The 19478-nt window shown below is 37.8% G+C and overlaps 1 protein-coding gene across 5 annotated transcripts in view; it reads left to right on the top strand.

The window, feature by feature from the left end:
• Positions 1-19478, top strand: part of LOC121517481 (cyclin-dependent kinase 17-like) — a 70745-nt gene that overhangs the window by 30907 nt on the left and 20360 nt on the right. For all 5 annotated transcript variants that reach the window (XM_041799285.1, XM_041799288.1, XM_041799286.1 and 2 more), the window contains 2 exons: positions 5085-5218; positions 12058-12183. In XM_041799285.1, the coding sequence (XP_041655219.1) occupies positions 5085-5218; positions 12058-12183 (260 nt within the window). The remainder of the gene's footprint in view (positions 1-5084; positions 5219-12057; positions 12184-19478) is intronic.

Genomic DNA, 19478 nt, shown 5'->3' with positions numbered 1-19478 from the left:
CAGACATGCTCGCAGCAAGTCAGCAAACCTTAACTAGGCCAGCCTGGCTCCAAACAGGGAGTCAGTTGTAGCTAATGACATGTACGGTCTGCTCTATAAAAATGAAGCAGAGAGGAAAACAGAATAAGTCCTGTGTGATGAGGAAGTCTCTTGTCAATTTTTGAACAGAAATGATTGTGCAGAACTTTATCAGGGACAAGAACATGGAATTTTCCTCCAAGGTCAGCCTCCTGGCCTGATCCACCCGCATCACTTGATTATTTACGCAAACAGACAAGATCAGGCCCTCTGTGAAAAGTGAGAAAGACCTGTGACATAATCCCACTACTGGATACTCACCTGTGGTGATCATGTGTTCATGTGTGCACGTCTGCCAGTGTGTTGATATTCTGGATCAATTTTCCCCTCACTTTGGTGTTGGTTACCTTGAGTTTAATGTTTCAGCATCAGGGTTGTGAGGGTTGATTCCTGATATGACTACTTGGTCTTCTTAACAAGCTCCTCTATAAGCACAGGCTGTATTCTAGTGTCTGGCTTTGAGGCCACAGGCATTACCTCAGACTTGGAGATGTAAACAACTACTGAGAGGTTTGCTAAGCATTTACACAGATGGACTGTGTTTGGGTTGTGTTTCTACAATGAGCATATGCTGTTTAAGTCAACACATAGTAAAAGTAAGGGACAGATGTAGGCTGAAATTAGCAGCTGGGATCTACACTGCTAGTTGAGTATTTGTATCATTGACTGTATGTTAGTAAGGACAGGATGTCTCTGTCTTCTTACATTGTACAAAATTGAAGCCAAAAATACCAGCTACAAGATGTACTCAGATTGCATCTAGAGAGAGAAATGTGGAATTGACATCTCGGACCCCAGACCTGGACCCAGACCTACATTCATTAGATTAAAAGGGAACATTTAAATTCGATAGGGCTTCTATTTTAACTGGCACAGCTATTCTAGTATTTACATACTGGTTTTGCAGATCAGGAAATGCACAGATCAATTGCATCTGAGTTAATTCCATCTCACATGACGCTACTCAGCCAATGAACTGTCTTCATTCCAGGCGGTAAACACTGAACCACTGCATTCATATGAGGGACAGACGAGAGGAAGACAGAAAGAGAAAAAGGAAAAAGAAAGAGAGAAACAAAGAAAGACAAAGAGAGTAGACAAATAGATGAGTGAGCTGAGACAAGAAGAGATTTACAGATGGAGAAAGGGGTGAGCTGTAGACAAATAAAATTAACAGCATCAAAGGAAAACTGATTTTCATATTTAAGCAACGCATCCAGTCCCTGAAATCTGCATATCACACTTACTCAAGTTAGACATTATAATGTTCCTGACCTTTGGTTTAAAACTTTTCTCTGACTGGACCTCTTTGAATTTTAGTTGATTACCCCTGCTGTAGTGTCTCTTTAGTCATTAAGTGAGTTAATTTACATTCTAAAGTCGAGCTATGGGTAAACACAACTTGGACGACTGGGGAGAATCGATCAATAAACAGGTTCATGTCCACCTCTGCTATGGTAAATGGCAATGTGCCCCCTTTTTAAACTAGCTATAAGGACATTCTTCCTGTTGAACTAGTCCAAAAGTTAGCAAGTGACTAACTGGTTGTATGTGGCACAGTGGCACAAATACAGTGCTATCCCTCGATCCTGTAATATCCAAAGATAGGAGGCAACACGACTTCTGTTACAGTAAGAATTTATGCTCACTGACTTCTGGGTCAAAATCCAGCATGGAAACTGTGGAGCAACACAATGCCTAGTTGGGTTTGGGTCTGATTGAGGTATGTAAATCCACTGAATGGGTGTCTTAAGGCTCAGTTATGCTTTCCGCGTGGTCGGCCGCCCGGACAAAAACTGAATCGTGATGCTGAAACATCTGGTGCATTTATACCTAGAGCTGGCTTCCTCCTCACCACAAACCAGCGTTCTCCCAAAAGCTAGGACGTAGAGTCTTCAAAAATCACGTCTGTAGCATGTTTTGACTTCTGGTGCAAGAGTTTTTAATCTTTATTGACACTGGACCTAATTGCACACGTCTGCCTTTTTCAAAGGGGCATTGGTCTGTCTTAGGAAACTTTATTAAGTCTTTCATTTAAACTTTGAAAAATTTGATAGGTGTCAGATAGTGTTGTTCCAATTCTGATACCAGTATCAGAAAACTAGCCGATACTGCTGGAAACGCGGTTAATGGTAACAGCGGGTACATGTGTTTATGCATTGATCCAATATAGTTTTGTTTAAAACCCCGCCAGACTGGCATTGTCTTATACAACAAGAAATAACATGGTTATTAAAAGTTAGATAACTTCTAAACCATAAATCATAGCCTCTTATTACTTTTCCTCTTGAAGCTAGGCATTTTGCTGTTACAAAGATGCTATCCACGCCTTTGTGGCCATTCTGGAATAATTTCTAGTGAGCCTTGAACTTGGGTGACTTCTCAGGGACTTAAAAGATGAAATCCACACCAGTAAATCTAATATTGAATGTCATTTTAGACATTAATAATCCATTTTTGATTATTTATTGTCACTAGCTTGAATGCTAATGGCCATATCGTTTTTCTTTAATGTTTTGTGAGAGGCTGTCAACCAATGCCGGGCTGCTCCAGCATAAAGTCATGCTGCGTTAAATAACATTTGTTTGAACAGATCATTATGGAGAAGGCCTGAGTAGTGCATAATGGAGAGAATGATAGAGGGCCTGTGATGTGGCCTTCTTGAAAAACAACTTAAAGTGTCACAGAGAGGCTGTACTCAACAATTCTATTTGTTGAGTCATGTTCTGAGTTCACCAGCTTTCCACAGCGCAGTCGGTTCAGAAAGTTGAAAGTTGAAATGGTACTCAGTATCAGGTAATACCCAATGCTCTGGTATCAGAATCAGTACCAGAAAGGAATAAATGGTATTGTTACTTCTCTAGTTTCAGAGCAGAGGATTTAGTTTAGTGTTTCTCCCATGTTAAAGAACGACTAAAAGAATATTTGGAAGCACATCCGTTTGTTTTCCCCTCTTTTTACCTTCAAGGAAGTGATTGTTTTAAAGAAATGGTTGTTTATATGTTCAAAGAATTGATATTTTTCCATCAAGAAATCACTTTATATGCAAACAAGTTGCAATTTTAAGGAAGGGCAAGGATTGTCTCCTTTAAAAGAAGACCTAATCATTTAAAAGGAAATTTTTCACTCATAATTTATTCACTTATTTAAAACAGTTATGCAAAACATATTTGTTAAAAATAATGAAAATAATAAGATGGCAAGACTTTTCTTTGGATCTTGATTTATTTTTAATTTTGGACATGGGAAAAAGAAAGCCTTTATTTGTCTTAAAAATATACATATACCTTTTTTTTAGGCAAGGCAAGTTTATTTATATAGCACCTTTCAGACACAAGGCAATTCAAAGTGCTTTACAGGTGCACAAAAGCAAAGAACATTACAAATAGAGTCGTGCGATCAGTCGATCACAGTGCGTTCATGAAGCAAACATACGTGTCCAACAGAGATTTCTGTAAGCACTAACATACGCTTGTGTGTAGTTATGCAGATGTTCACAAGGGCTAACTTAAACACGTATTTACACATGTGCATGAAATAATGATTAAAATGGTGTTTAAAGTGATGCTAAAATAGTTCTTTAGTTCTGCCTTTGACCCTTTCCATAAATTAAACCCGCTTTTTGAAAGACTACAGGTTTAAGAAAAAAAAAAGAATATTTGACAAGTTTTTCTTTCTTACTTTATTGTTTTAATAATATCCCATAAATAAAAATGAAGGAGACAGAGTTTGTGACACATCTTCCAGTCAGACAGCAGAGGAAGTGTGCAATATTTTAACTTCACTAATGGGCAGCTGTTTCTCTGTCCATTGTTTTATATAGTGTATGGGTTGAATGAAAACTACTGATGCATTTCATATATAAAGTTGGAAGAAGGAAACGCATTGAATATTCATTTTTTTCTCCCCTCCTGGGGTACTGAAGATTTTTTTAATTATGCATTAAGCTAGTGTATTCTTGTTCAACAATTTGAAATAGACATGATAAAAAATTATCTCCTTCTATGTTAACGAAAGAAGTAATGGACCAGCAATGGATATCCTGAGTTTTTAAAGCATCTCTAACATGTTTTAGCCCTGATATCAAGTCCAGAAACAGGCTTGTTTTTCTCAAATACTAACCTTGACTGCATGAAAGAGACACACAAATGACCTAGAATCAGCCCCAGGTGGTGTTGCTCCCCCTCCACATCTGACAGACAGTGCACTATAATAAATAGCTTTACCTATCCGACTCGCAATTGCTCTTTTTTTCACGGCTGATGTGACACAATCACTCAAGGGGCTTTTTTCCTCTTCTTCTGCCTATCCAAATCATCCTCCCCCTGATCTCCTTATTTATTCCCTTATTTTCCCTCCATCTGCTGGCTGTGTGAAATGTAAACACCAGATGCCGGTGAGGTAAATCTTAGAATTAAGAGTAGGTTTTCAAATCTAACAGTTCATCTGATTTAATAGTCTCTTCCCTCATTCAGAAGACAAACACAGACAGACTGTATGTGCTGTACCTGACCCAAACTTGAAAGCTATCAGGCGCAATACAACTGAAACCCAAAGAGAGACCCCTCCCCCACATTTACTCACAGACCACTGAAGGAGGCAGTCCTGTCTGCTGCACTGTGACTCATTAATCAGATGGATTGGTGGTGGTGGAGGTGTGGGGGGTGGCAGGCAAAGACGAGAAAGCTCCCATTGCATGCAGGGTGATATCGATCTCTGACCTCCTCATCTTACCAGTGGCATTTTATCCACACTCGCCCCTGCGTGGCTGGTGGTACAATCCATCATCTGGGGTTTGGGATTTGGGATCCCTCTATTGCTTTCTAAGAGGGGTGAATGAAATGTAATACAAAACTGTGTCCTCTGATGGGTACATGGAGAGATTTATAGAGGAACAAATGAGGAAATAAAAGAGAAACATAACGATAAAACATCACAAATAGCGATTTTGTCTGAGTTGACAGAAAATACAGTTTAATACATTTTTGTGTGTCTGTGTGTTGCAGGTATCGTCCATGAAAATGTGAAGATGGGTTCAGATGGGGAGAGCGACCAGGCATCAGGGACGTCTTCTGATGAGGTTCAGAGTCCAGTCAGGGTCCGCATGAGGAACAACCATCATCGGCGGATCTCTAATGAGGTATGGGAAGCCAAAGACATGAGTGAGAAATTTGATTTTTACTTTACAGGAATACTTTCACTCCTTAAAGTGTACATGTTAGAGCTACACTAAAATTGGTATTGGCTTGTATCTGCTTTTACAGATATTGCAATAATGTAACCCCTCAATATATAAAAAGACAATGCATAAAGAAAAAGCAATATTAGGATTCTTGTCACTGTTGCTGGTTTTCCCACCAAAGAGCTCTGAAAAGGGAAACAAAATTGGTATTAAAATGTCCCTTAAGTATGTGTTTGAGTTACCTAGACAGACAGAAGAATAGATGGATGGATGGATGGATTAGACAGACAGATCGTTGGATGGGCAAATGGACAATGTTGAGTAGAAACAGGGAAATTATGGTATTACAACAGTTGTATCAGAAATTAAGCTTAGCATGACTGATGTAGTCTCAAATAAAATAAATAAAAATTAACACGATAAGTCATCAACACTGAAGATTATTGACTGTAAAGTGTTGAAATGTAAACATACTTTGTAGGGGCTAGAGGTGTACATGCAAAACAGTGACCACCATTATAAATGTCCTGATACTTTAAGGAGAGCTGTTAATGGGCATCTGCAGTGATTGGGCATGTTAAAATGCAAATATAGAGTGTAAAGACTTTATTTATTTATTCATTAGTTTATTCAAGTAGGACACTGCATAATACTAATCAACATATTAGCAATACACGTTAATGCAATACACGTTAATAATAATCATAAATATTGTCCTTTCTGTTTAAGCCATGATGTTAGTAAGCTCACAGTTAACATTACAGTCATCGGCTTAGAATTCATGTGACATTATGATATGACATCCATGTTTGGATTTGAGTCCAATGCTCAAGGAAGAATTATGTTTAAAATATGATTCAAATGATATGGTAAAGTATTGTATAAAGCAAGACAGTATAATGTCTTATGATGCCATTCGACATAACTGATACCATGTGTTGTACATGATACAATATTATACACGATATTACAGTACAGAATGGTATGATACAAAGTGAGATTATACAATAGGAAAGGAATAGTGGGATTGTATTGTATGCTGTACAGTGATACTATTAGTCACTTATGATAAGGACCAATGAAATATGATACAATACAAAATAATATAATATGATGTGATTCCAGACATTTGATGCGCTACAATATGAAGCAGTACAACGTGCTATGCTACGATATGAATGATATGATCCTACAGTAGCTGAGGTGAGAGGCTATGAAACAAGATGCAACAATATTGTATGATGCAATATGATTGGATATGATATGATCTAATACGATATGATACATGATATGCTACATAATGCTATGCTGTGCTATGCTATTATACCATAAGATCTGATACAACATGACATAATATAATATGATATGATATGATACTACATCAAACCATACAAAACAATACCAAACAAAACAATACAAAAGGAAACAATAGGATACAAAACAATAGGATATCAAACAATACAACACTAAAAGATAGAATACCACATGATACGATGCGATACGACGCGATACGACGTGATACGATATGAAACTACATGATTTGATGTGAAACTATATGATACAATATGATATGAAACAATGTATGAAACAATAGTACACAATAAGATGCAATATGATATGATAAGAAACTGTATGAAACGATACGAAACCAAACCAATCGATACAATATGGTGCAATACGCTACCAACATATAGGAAATGATACAATATGATACCATGCCATGCCATACCATACCACGTCATATGGCATGCTACATAAAACTATGCTTTGCTCTAATACCTTAAGATACATTACTAGATGACATGATGTATACAATACAAAATAGTAGGACATGATATGAAACAACTCAATACTATAAGATACAAAACCATATGAAAGGATACAATTTAAGATACGTTATGATATGCTACATAAAGCTATGCTGTGCTATGCTATAATACACCAACATAAGATACAATATATGATATGACATGATACTAATAGATGCGAAACAGTATACGAGAGGATGTGTTATGCTAATAACATTACAATACTTTACAACCAATATCAGAGAATATAATTTAGTGTGATTCCCTACACTAAAATATCTTATGATATAGTATAGTAGAATAACATTTCATGCAATATAAAACAATTCAGTACAATAAACTATAATACATTATGGATATTACACAGTACAAAATATCATTGATCTTTTTTCTTTTCTGTTTTAATATTAAACACGGTTGTATGTCTATTTTGATGTCTATGTGCCATCGAGGTTAAGGGAAGGTGCTTAGTAGTTGCTTTTTTTGCCACATCCTTAAACTTGTGGTTAATGTCTGTGTCAGAGAGTTTGTGTCTGTGTGCGTGTTTAAAGGAGTTGCGGAGTGATGAGTGCGGCAGTATTAAGGGAAATGCCTCTGGACACACAGGCTGCTGCCTCCGACTGCTGTGAATGGTGGAAGGGACTAATTTGGACCATTTTTACCACAGAGAAAGATGGAGGGAAGGTGGGGGAGGGCAGAGGAGGAGAGGAAAATGCTGGGAGTAATTATGGAAGTAGGAATAATTACTGCTATGACAAAGAAAGAGGAGATCCACAAGAACAGAGCTCAGGAGACGATAAGAGAGGGTGAAGGAGAGATGGAGGACAAAATAACAGGAGGATAGAACGGAAGAAAAACATTTTCCTCTTTCCTTAAGGCGACCCCCTTCCTTCACCCCTTCCCCCCCATCTGGCTTTCTCCACTCAGGAATCTGTCCATTCCTCTCTCCTCTGCTCCTGCTTTCCCCCTCCTCCTCCTCCTCCTTCTCCTCCTCCTTTTTCCTCCTCCTATGAGCGTGTGGATGCCACTCTACCACTGTGCCAGCCTCCCTCTCTCTCTCTCTGCCTGTCAGTGTGAGTGCAGTAATGTGGCAGGTCAGAGACATGCATCATGGAAAACGCATGTATGTGAGTGTATAGAAAGACACGTTTAAGGAGGACAATGAGGGAACTACTAGAGCTGTTCTGCATTGTGAGTATGGGGGCACGTGTGTTTGTATTTGTGTAATGTGCATAGCTCTCAGTCTTTGGAAGAGTAAGAGGGCATTGGTGTCATTTCATCCATGTTTGCCCTACTATAAAGGATTTTATTCAGCAGCTTAACAAATTGCATGAAATCAGAGTTATTTAAAGTAATAAGTTAAACAAAATTCTAATGTTTCTTGAAGGATTTTGCAGCCCTAGCTTGTTGTTTTTGCCACATTTGGTTTTGCAGTGCTTGCTTTTTGTGTGTTTTTGTTTCTTAATTATACATTTAATGGAGCATACAAATGTGCAATGGTAAAAAATCTGCAGTTGCGAGTAAGTGCATGTTTTTACCACTTATTTTTCAGAGCATGTGCTCTGCCTGCAGAGCATTTCGTGACGTTTGTCAGCGTGTGTGAGCGCATGTGTTTTCAGGGTGAATTTCAAGAAGTGTGTCACCGTCCTTGGGGTTATGACTTGTTTGTAATACTGCATGTTGTTATGTTAGCCAGTGAGCCCAGTTAAAACCATTAAAGGCGTAAAATCCCTCTCCCTTTCATCTTCAGGCACACTCACATGCGCTTTTTACCCCCTCCCACTAACGCTCACATGTAAACACACATATCACTTCACACGCTGACAGCGAGGACACATACCACGGGGCTGCTGGGACGGGGCCAGCCAGTCAGCACTGCCATGGAAACAACGTGTGATTGGCACCTTGCCAGAAAACATGCCCTACATGGATAGCACAAAGGAGTGGTGCATTGTGGGAAAAGTAGCATCACACTAATTGTGTTGAGGCAAATGCTAGAAAAACAGGGTTATTGTAGCCAATGAGGAGGGAGGTCACAGGTATCCGCTCCATATGCATCATTTAGTCAAACCAGTGAATTCCAAAAAATGGGCAAAATAAAAAAAAAAAAAACATTTCTGATGATAAATTATCAATAAACAAAAAGAGAATATGCCCCTTAATGATTTCCTTTTTTGCATATTTGTCACTCTTAAATGTTACAGATCATCAATCAAATTTTAATATTAGACGAAAATAATAAGAGTAAATACAAAATACAGTTTTAAATGATGATTGCATTAATGGAAAAAAAACATCCAAACCTCCCTGACTGTGTGAAATGTTGCCCCCTAAACTCTTTAAGTGGTTGTTCCACCTCTTGGTGACAACTGCAAATAAGCATTTGCGAGAACTAGAAATCACATTACTGTGGAGGAATTTGGGCCCACTCTTCTTTGCAGAATTGTTTTAATCAACCAGGACAATTTCTTATTCACACAGGGCCAGGCAGGTTTGGATCGCTGTTACCCTTAACAAATGAAATCATCCTTTCAAAACTGCTCTTGTATTTAAAAAAAAGTTATTTTTGTTATTTTATTTTTTTATTTTTTGATGATCTGAAACATTTAAGAGTGACAAATACGTAAAAAAAGAAATCAGGAAGGGGGCGAATACTTCTTCACAGCACTGTATTTATATCTCTCACTCTCTCAATACTGTGTTTTCATAAGTAGCTAGAATGTCTGACCCTTTATTCAAACTCATTTCATTCACATCGTCCTGCATCTGTCATTCACACCAGCATACATTACCAACTTCATTTGTGTGTGATGAGGCTTTGTGAAAAAATATTCCCACCATCAATCCTTAACTCCTTATTGTAGGTATATCTAGATCTTAGTTCCTATGTAGTGGAGCTACAGGGTGACTCAGATAGGCCCATGTTTTAACTGATAAACAGTTATGAATATACAATCTGCAGGCAAGGAACACAAATTTCATGTCAGGGTATGTGTTAGATTAGGTTAAAAAAATGTTATTATATGGAATGATACTAATATGGAAGTGTAATAGTGAGCTATAATCATTTAGGGAGAAAGAAAGGCATCAGATAAATTTGTACTTCTTCCCACTCCTTTTGAATATGTAATCTGATTCATGAAGTGTTCTTGTTTTGTTTCTTTTCACTTTCTTCCATCACTCTATTTATTCTCTGTGCCTTTCTGAAGGTATATTATCATTTTTCATTTTTTTACATGTTGATAAATCACTGAACTGGTTTATTGAAAGGATGCTGCTGCATCCTGTTGTCTCATACTTCATATAGGACTTTGTAAATGAACACCTCTCCAGTATTCACTAAATAGCCCAATGCCCAACGCTCCTTTTAGATCCTCTGCTGGCATGACACTTATCAGCTATTTAGAGACATCAAATGAAAACAAACTAAAAAACCTCTGACCAGCTACTCCAGCAGGGTGTTCAGGTCTACGTCGACCATGATAGCAAGCCTACAGAAATAAAAATATTCATAATGTTAATAGATCAAGTACATACAGCTCAGCTGCAGTAAATACTTGCATTATATCAAAATATATTCAAATATGTTTAATCGATTGCAGGTTACAAAGTTTAATGTTAAAATTTGATTGGAAAAAAAATAAAATAAGGCTGAATTAGCACAACTCAAATTTTTTTTCTTTGCCTGCCGATTGTACTGAAACCCAAATATTTACTAGTGTGTAATTTATATAGAGTAGGGTAAATGACCCCAACTGTATAGATCAGATTCTATGCCAGAACTCCTGCCAGTCTGTCCATTAAGTGGCCACACGTACTGACATCTGTAATAGCTAATATACTCCCTATTGACGAGTACCTCATATACTCCATTTAAAAAAAAATTATCCCTTTAAGAGTGTCACTTTGAGTTTATGTGCTATCTTGTGTTTTGGTGGCATAGGCAAGAACAGCAGTTGGTTGTCACACTGTTTACTCTAGTGTGAATTGTTGATCATCAAAACATTTTTCAGTCATCATTCCTACATTGAATTGAAGCTTAAGTTGTTGGCTTGATGTGTGTATCACTCTCATTGTCCAACATATCTTAACTAAAAGGTAATTAACAATCAAAGACACACTAACACATTGTGACCTCCAACCCCATCACAGGAATGGTTGTCACACACTATGGGGTTGGTTGTAACAATGTTATTTTAATGGGAAAAATCTTAAAAAGAAGGCAAGAGGGCCGAACTAATTTCAAAATTGAATTGCATTGACAAGTTGACAAATACATAACTTAATGCATCTTAACACAAAATCAGCAAATAGCGTAAAGCATAAAAATCAGATCAAGTAACTTGAAGCTTAAGAGATGGAATGATGATCAATTATGGTAAAGTCACCAAAGAATGTAAATGCCATCAGAATAATAGAAGTGATGTCAATGAGAAGACATTTAAGGGTTGAGAGTAGTGGTTAAAACTCCTAGGGTGGTTATAAGCACATGATGTAGGTGCTAGGCAATTCAGCAGAAAAAAAGAGAAATGCCTTCTCACTTACTCAGTGTCACTCAAATGTTTATTAGATCACAATGTTTCCAACAGAAGTCTTCTCCATGTCATTGAATTGTTGTTTTTTTAATGTTTGACCACATCTATCACAAAGTGCACAGGCATACTGCTCTACTTCTCAAATGCAAATCTACCAATTCATGCCGCACATCTTGAAAACAAACACTTTATATCAGGCCCAGTATGCTACAATATCAGTTGTCTCTGACACATGCTTGTATTAATATCCCTCACGTATACAACATATATGTAAATAAGTAGATGCTAAGTGTGCATTGACCATATCGTTTACATGGCGTCATTGCCATACGGTTATAGGTTCCAGTTTAAAGAAAAAAAATCATAATCAGTATTTTTAACATGTTTTCATGTGTGATTTATGTCTTTAACCTCTCTTTTTACCCTTGTCTCCCCTTTGCCCTCTTTGTTTTAGGACATCAACAAGCGTCTGTCTCTTCCGGCTGATATCAGGCTACCGGAGGGCTACTTGGAGAAATTTGCCATGAACAGCCCGCCCTTTGACAAGCCCATGAGCCGCAGGCTACGGCGCGCTTCATTGGTCAGTGCTCATTGAGTCTGTGTGCTTATTTGCATCTGTGTACGTGTGTGCAAAGCAGCCCAAACTATTTCACATTGTTTAGTCAGCTGCTGGGCAGCATGTTGGTTGGTGCAGTTTTGTGAGAGCAGCTGGATGTGTAAATTTTTTGGAAACAGTAGTTATATGAACCTTAGATGCTACTGTGCACCACTGATATGACTGGCTAAGGCCATCATGTCCTGCAACACACACTGGCAAGACGTCAACATATGCTCATTAGAAATACACAATAAGTTCTGCTTTTGAGCTCACAATGGCTCAGGAACTGGGATGAATGATAAATTCATTCGGTATTATGTATCCAGGCCAAGAGCATTATGGGTATGAAACTAGGGGTGGGAGAGAAAGGAGGGGGTGGGTAGGGTAGAGAGGGGGATGATGGGTAGGGAGATAAACATGAAAATGCAGCATGTCTAATACATGTTTTGTGTTGCTGCTGAAATGCTGCTGCTTTTTTACTGGGGTTTTTAATCATTATTCGATCCCTCACTTTTGTTTCCCTTCATACACAACCGGATAGAGTAGGAGATGCATTTTTGAGACATGATCCCTGAAAACATTTCTTTGTTATGAGAAAGCATAAAGGATTGGGCATCCATCGACCGTTCTTGCTGTAATTACTGAAACGGGCCGGTGCCCTGCCTTTGGCTCTCTGCTTGAAGCGATTTAATGACGCAGCTCTCCTGCTGGAGTCAGACAGAGATGAAAGGAGAGAGTCTTTAAAGAGAGTTTTGCAGGGGAGAAGAGAGGTTTATGGTGTGAGGGTACATGAGGAGACAGGGGATAGACTTTAGAGTTGTTAGTGTCTTAGCAGAGTAAATAAGTGGCAGGCATTTTCTACTATACTTGTATGTGGCTGTTTGTCTTCAACATTGTTGTATGTATGTGATGTAATAGACAAAATCAATAATTCAGCAGCAGTGTCAAAGTCCTCTGCTGCAGTTCCTCTCCTGACAAGGATTACACATCGGGACACCTTGAAGTGAGCGAGAGGGAAAGGAAGAGGCAGAAGATGCAGATAATGATGAACAGAGAAAGAGACGCCAGACAGTGGTGAAGGGAAAAAGAAATGTGATGTAAGAAAAGAAAAATAATTACCGATAAGTTTAAATCTTATCTGAGATTCAACCTTGAAAGTAGGAAAATAAAGGGTTTACTTTTTTAATTATTTTGTATTTCAATTACTAATTTGATTGAGATGTAACATGAAAACCAAAAAATACAGTGACCAAATTTTCTATAACTTTGTGTCTGCTCCAAAACAATACATGAATCGGTTCTGCTGTGGCTAAATGAGGGGACTTGGATGTTTACTTCAGTTACTGTGCTGCATGGTTCCACCAGCCAGCTCTCTTATGTGCATGTCTTTTTCAAGTGGCATCACTAGGGCAATATGGCGTTGCCCATTGCAGGGGTATTTTAGTTTCACTTGTACATTTGGAGAAGGAAGGGATGTGTTGTCCATACTGATATACAAATAATGGTTTGTAATAAATAAAAGCACAAATAGATAGAATAGATAATATTAGATTAGAAATAATTATTTAGAAATTATTTTTATGTACGAAACCACACGGGCGTCTGAAATGTGTCACAGTTCTGGTTTTATTTGTTGTGTTAAATAATATTTCCAAAAATTACTCCTGTGACAGCTGTTTAAAGAAAGGAATGTGTGACTTACCAGCTGGTTGCTAGGCTGGGTAGCTAGCTCTCACTCTAATTAATAAGGCTATATTACAACCTTGTAAATAAATAAATGGGAAATTGGAGTGACACGATACAGTAGCCAGTGCTTATCATTTGTATATAGCCTGATCTGTTTTCTAGTTTGTACTTAACAACATTTAAGTGCTTTGAAAGGTTTGATTTGTGGTTGTTAATTAAAGCAGCTGTTTAACTGCTCCATATTGGATAAACTGTAGTGATTAACCTAACAGGTCAAATGGATGTTAGCTCAGTGGGAGGAGGACTAGACACGTGCTAGAGCAAATCAAACACAAGCCTGCAGATTCATGAGGTTCCTGGGTAAAGTATGATGCAATGTTTGCAGGATTATTTTTTGAGTGTGCAATTCTCTATTTGCACTGTTAAAAGTCAAAACAGTCTGTCAGACTTCTTTTCATATACTTCCTGAGCTACAGTCTCTGAACTCATTATGTTGCCACTGCACTGCTGCTGTAAAGGCGTTCCCACTGGCTGTATAAATATGGACGTGTGGTCTCCATCTTTAACCATTAAACAAAACTGAAGCCAATGTACAAGATGCACTGATTGGAGTTGTCTGGTGGGACCATGTCACTGTGACCATGCTGAAGCACACAATTAACTTGCCAAGAAAATGGTAATGATCCCTATGGGGAACTTTATGTATAAACAAAGTCTGGCATTACATAGCTGACATAGCTTCACTAGCTACATAGTTAAAGGGATACTTCAACATTTTGGCAAATTCGCCCATTGCCATAATTCCTATAGTCTTAGTAATAGGCCCATTTCCTTTAGTTGTCGGTGCAAGCTGTTCCTAGATCTGGGAAAGCAAAAATTCCGTCTGCTAACATAGCGTTCACGGTGCAGCTGGTTTAACCGTCCCCCCAGATCTAGAAAGAGCTTGCACTGACAACTAAAGGCAACAAACCTATTACTAAGACTATAGGAATTATGGCAATGGGCGAATTTGCCAAAATGTTGAAGTATCCCTTTGACGTTTTTATGTAAGCCAATGTAGCTATGTTAGCTGTAGTAACGTTTGCTTAAAGACCTTGTAAAGTGAATTCCAAGATTTGTGCTTTAACACTAGGGTGTAAAGATAATCCGACATGAATTGATTAACCAATCTTGACGTCAGCGGTCTGAGTGCATTGGTCCGCGGAGCCCTGGATCGGTAAAAATGCAGCATGAACCAGTCTTTGGACTGGTTTTAACATTAGAGATTGGGTCATTGAGGCTCTGCTGCTTTTCATAAATCTCACCCGTTGAGACGGCTGAGCTGAAGTTTAGCTAAGATGCTAACGCTAAATGGAGCATAAACAGACCCAAACATAAACACTTTTCTGAGTTAAAACTCAGAGAAGTCTTAATTTTTCATAGTAACAACAGACCCTTTATTCATGGGGTTTACAACCGTAACGTGTTGTTGAGAGTAATTTATTTGGTGACATAATGAATATATCTGAGCCAACTGATATGATATTAATCAGAGAGGACTTCACTGAGCTGGAGATCAGCTGTTCTCCAGTGAATTAATTCAAGAATGAAAACAATCAACAGTCAGATACACAGAGAAAGGAAATGATGATGTTTTTGCGACATGCAGACTGAATACTCACATTAAGAGGAATTATGAAAGGAAAAAAATGTATAGAAAGCTGTTTGAATTTGACTGTTTTCATTATTATTTTAACCCCTTGTTATCCTGTACCAGCAGACACAAGAGCTCTGTCTATCCAAATCTACTTGTGACTTTAAATTTGTTTTAATTTGTGCTTCTTGGGAAAATTTGATAAATGCTAAGAAAGTTACAAGTACAGAAGGAAAAACATGTACCAGTAAAAACTAATTTTTATATTTATCTCCAGATTTAATGTCAACGTAAGATACCTGGGCGTGTGTGTGGGTGTGATGAAAACTTTCTTAAACATAATTTCAGAATGTTAGCACAGGAGGCCTGGCATTTAGTCTGTTATATAAATGAGATCAAATAAACTTTGATTAGTATGAAACTGTCTTGTTTTCCCCTTTTTGCATATTTTGTTTAAAGCAAAATTTATTTTGATTCTATGATCAGATTGTACAGGATCGAATTGGACCGAAACAAATCGAATCGGATTGGACTGAATTGTTCTATATTTTAATGAATCATCAGTGAACTGAATCATAGTCTGTGAATCGAGATTCGAATCGAATCATCTTGAGAAGGAGAGAGTCACACCCCTACTTAACACTATAGATATGTTGGAATATGGTTGCTGTAAACATGCAAAAAAAAGAAAAAAAACAACTGAGATCTACATGTGACTGAATTTTGGATTGAGACTGTTAGAAAGTTTTTCACCTGTTTCCTGGCTTGGTTTAATTTGGGCTGGGCCAATATGTAGGCTTCTGATGTCATGAGCCCACAGTGTGGAAGGCCCCGCCCCTCTAACACAACAGTATAACATCACAGAGCAGATTATCTCAGTACAGTCTGTTGTTAGCTGATGTCATTGCCTTTTTTGAAAGTTAACTCTCAGTTAAATGTTTTTTGTTAATTGTGAGGTAAATTTGCCAAATCTATCAGCCACAGTGGCCTGTGGATCATTTAAAGTATCATAACAGATTTGGGTGGACAAAAATGGACTTTGTCTCTTCGTCTCAGGTGCTCTCCTCAATTCAGATTGTAGCATTTTTTTTTTATTTTAGAGATTGTATTTCTCCTTAGTGGACGTGGCTTCAGCTCATTCAACAGACATGGCCACCCATCCAAGAGCAGATTATACTGCCTCATTTTTCATGATTTTGAAACCTAATTTTTATAAACTTAGAGATGTTTTATTTGACTGAAATTTGACCTGGGAGTTCATAACACAATGCCCTGTCATACAACCCACGTAAATACAGATTTATTTTCACTTTACAGGGTAAAGTGAGTTAAATTTAACATAACTGCATTAACTGCATAGGTAATTACATAGCTACTTGAGCTTTTGCAAACATAGCATAAGCTAACATAGCTAATGTAGCTTTGCTAGCTTTAGCCTTGGTATTAGCTGTGTTGGAGTGTTTTCATGAAGGACAAACTTTGTTTCCTTTGAGCAGACAGTTTACTAGGCCTTGTAAAACATTTTGTAATGCGGTTTTGCACGTCAGATTTTTTATTTTTAAGTTTTGGTTTCCTAAACCTTACCTTAACCCTTAATCCTAACCCTAAATGGAAGTACAAGCTGATTTTATTTTGAAAGTTTTAGTGTGTATTTCCATTCTGACAGGTGGCGTCTCACAGAGGTTGTCTGCTGCAGGGGTCTGAGATCTGTGGTCTTCAGCCCAGCTGTATTGCCCTCAGCACCTTCTTACTGTTGACCAACTGAAACATTTGTCAACAGAGCTTCCAGTTATGACTTTACATCTCGTCTTTACAGTAAACAGCTAATTAAACCTGAAATATTCAGAATAATACACACACTTTTACAAAAACAGCAGATTCCTTTTTTGAGAAAATCTTTTATTTGATTTTTTCATTTCAAAGTGTCTTCTACAGTATGTCCCATATGTTATCATGTAGGAGGCTGGGTTCATGCAGGTGTTCATGTAACTGCAGCCATCAGCAGAGGGAGCTAAATCTTTTGACTCCGTCAGTAGGCAGCTGTTTCACACATCAGTAACTAAAAGATAATGTGTTAAGATGTACTGCTCACCTCCACTCAGCTTTGCTGCTGTCTTATTGTTTTGAAATGAAGACTTTGTTTAAAAATGCGACACCAAGTGCTTTACAGGAAGCTTGCAGCGTGAACCAGGAAGGTCACTATTAACAGCTTATGTCTCTTTCAATGTGAAATTAATTCTGAAAACAAAAACAGTGGGTTAGTTTTAAGGGAGTACACCTTACAGAGTGCAGTTTTTACTGAACGTGGTCCTCAATTCAGGTTAGAGATGAACAGTTCATCCTTCAGCCAGTGTACTTACAGATAATGGATTTTTAATTTAAAACAAGACAACCAAAATCAAGAAACAAGCCAATTCCCAATTACTGTGTAAACAGGAAAACAAGACATGGAAAATATGTGCCCTTGGCTTTTTCAAGGAGTTCACATTAAACTGGAAATCAAGAAACAGAAAATGAAAATTTCCTATTAATTCCTTTTTTGCGTTTTTTGATTTTTGTTTTTCTTTTCTCCTCATATCACTTTTCTCTTTTGTCATTTTCAAAAAAAGGGTAAATGAAAAAATATTAGTTCTTCGGCTTATTGTTTTTATATAATATTGATACCAGTTTGATGTGGATTACCTTAAAGACTTAATAGGGTCAGTGTAAATTATGTCTGAAATCAAGACAGAAGCTGTTTCCCAATCCTTTCCGATCCTTTGAAATAGCAGTAGTGTGAGCATATTGCAGGGTTGGATAGGTGGGGAGATCCCAAAGAATAATCATGGACCATCACAACAGCACAAAACAAGACTGAGAAATATTCTAAATAATGTAAGGACTCAAATAAAAATATATAAAAAATAAAGGTGGTGATTATTTTGAATTGATACATGTAGGAATTTCAATACAAAAATTCTACGTATTGTGCCTTTAATATGAGATGTGCTCCTGAGCGCACTGGTATGAAGGGTTTTGCATTATCGGCTTGTCATCTGTTACCGTAACATAGAACACATGTCAGGTGTCAGGTAACATGCACCGTGTATTTTGATCTTTGAGTCACTTCCACTGCAATTTAAGTGAAGTTGGTTGGTATCAGGTTTCTGTCACTGCTGCTTGTTGCCCAATGATGATCAATTATTCAAAGCTGTCCAATGAGATTAAGTGTCCCACAGTGCTGAGTAAAGAGATGTCATTTTATTTCAAACCATAACACTAAGCATTGTTATGTAATGCTGAGTTTTTATGAACCCGTTCAACCCTGCAGATGAAGATTATTAAACTGTGTAACTGTAAATCTGAATGTCTGATTTGCAAAGAAACCATTCTAGATACCTTCTTTCCTCTTTCTTTACTAGAAATATGCTATGATAGTAGCATATTTTTAGGACTTTAGTCTTTAATGATAAAAATGAGAATTTGGGTGGATTTGCATAATGCAAGATTGTGCCCACCGTCTTTCCTGTGTGGTGTCTCTATTCTCCTCAGACTCAGCACTCTCAGTCCATCCTATCTCACTCTCTGGTCATCTTATAGTTGGCACATGGAGAAAGCCCTGATTAAAAATGAAATATGGCTGAGGTAATGGACTCTCTTCCCAAAACACATTAGACCCCAGCAGCAGACGTTTCCCTTCTCACGTTTCTTCCTTCTGCTGTCAGTTCATCTATCAGTACTAAATGTCTCCTCACTTCCTGTACAGGCCCAAACAGGCACATTTTTGTTTGGTTTTATGTTGCTTTAGTTTTGTCACTAAAAACTTGGTCTGACCTAGTTCTGCTGAGTAAGCTCACTGGAGCGTTGGGAATGAAATGAACCCGTTGCCATCGAAAGCATACGCAGAGTCACACAAGAATGAGACTGTAAGGTGAACAGGCAGAGAGCGCAGTCGCATGCAGGAGGTGAAAATCCAGGC

The sequence above is a fragment of the Cheilinus undulatus genome, linkage group 11 (assembly GCF_018320785.1).
Source record: "Cheilinus undulatus linkage group 11, ASM1832078v1, whole genome shotgun sequence".
Classification (NCBI taxonomy): domain Eukaryota; kingdom Metazoa; phylum Chordata; class Actinopteri; order Labriformes; family Labridae; genus Cheilinus; species Cheilinus undulatus.
This window is presented reverse-complemented; position numbering and strand designations above follow the sequence as displayed.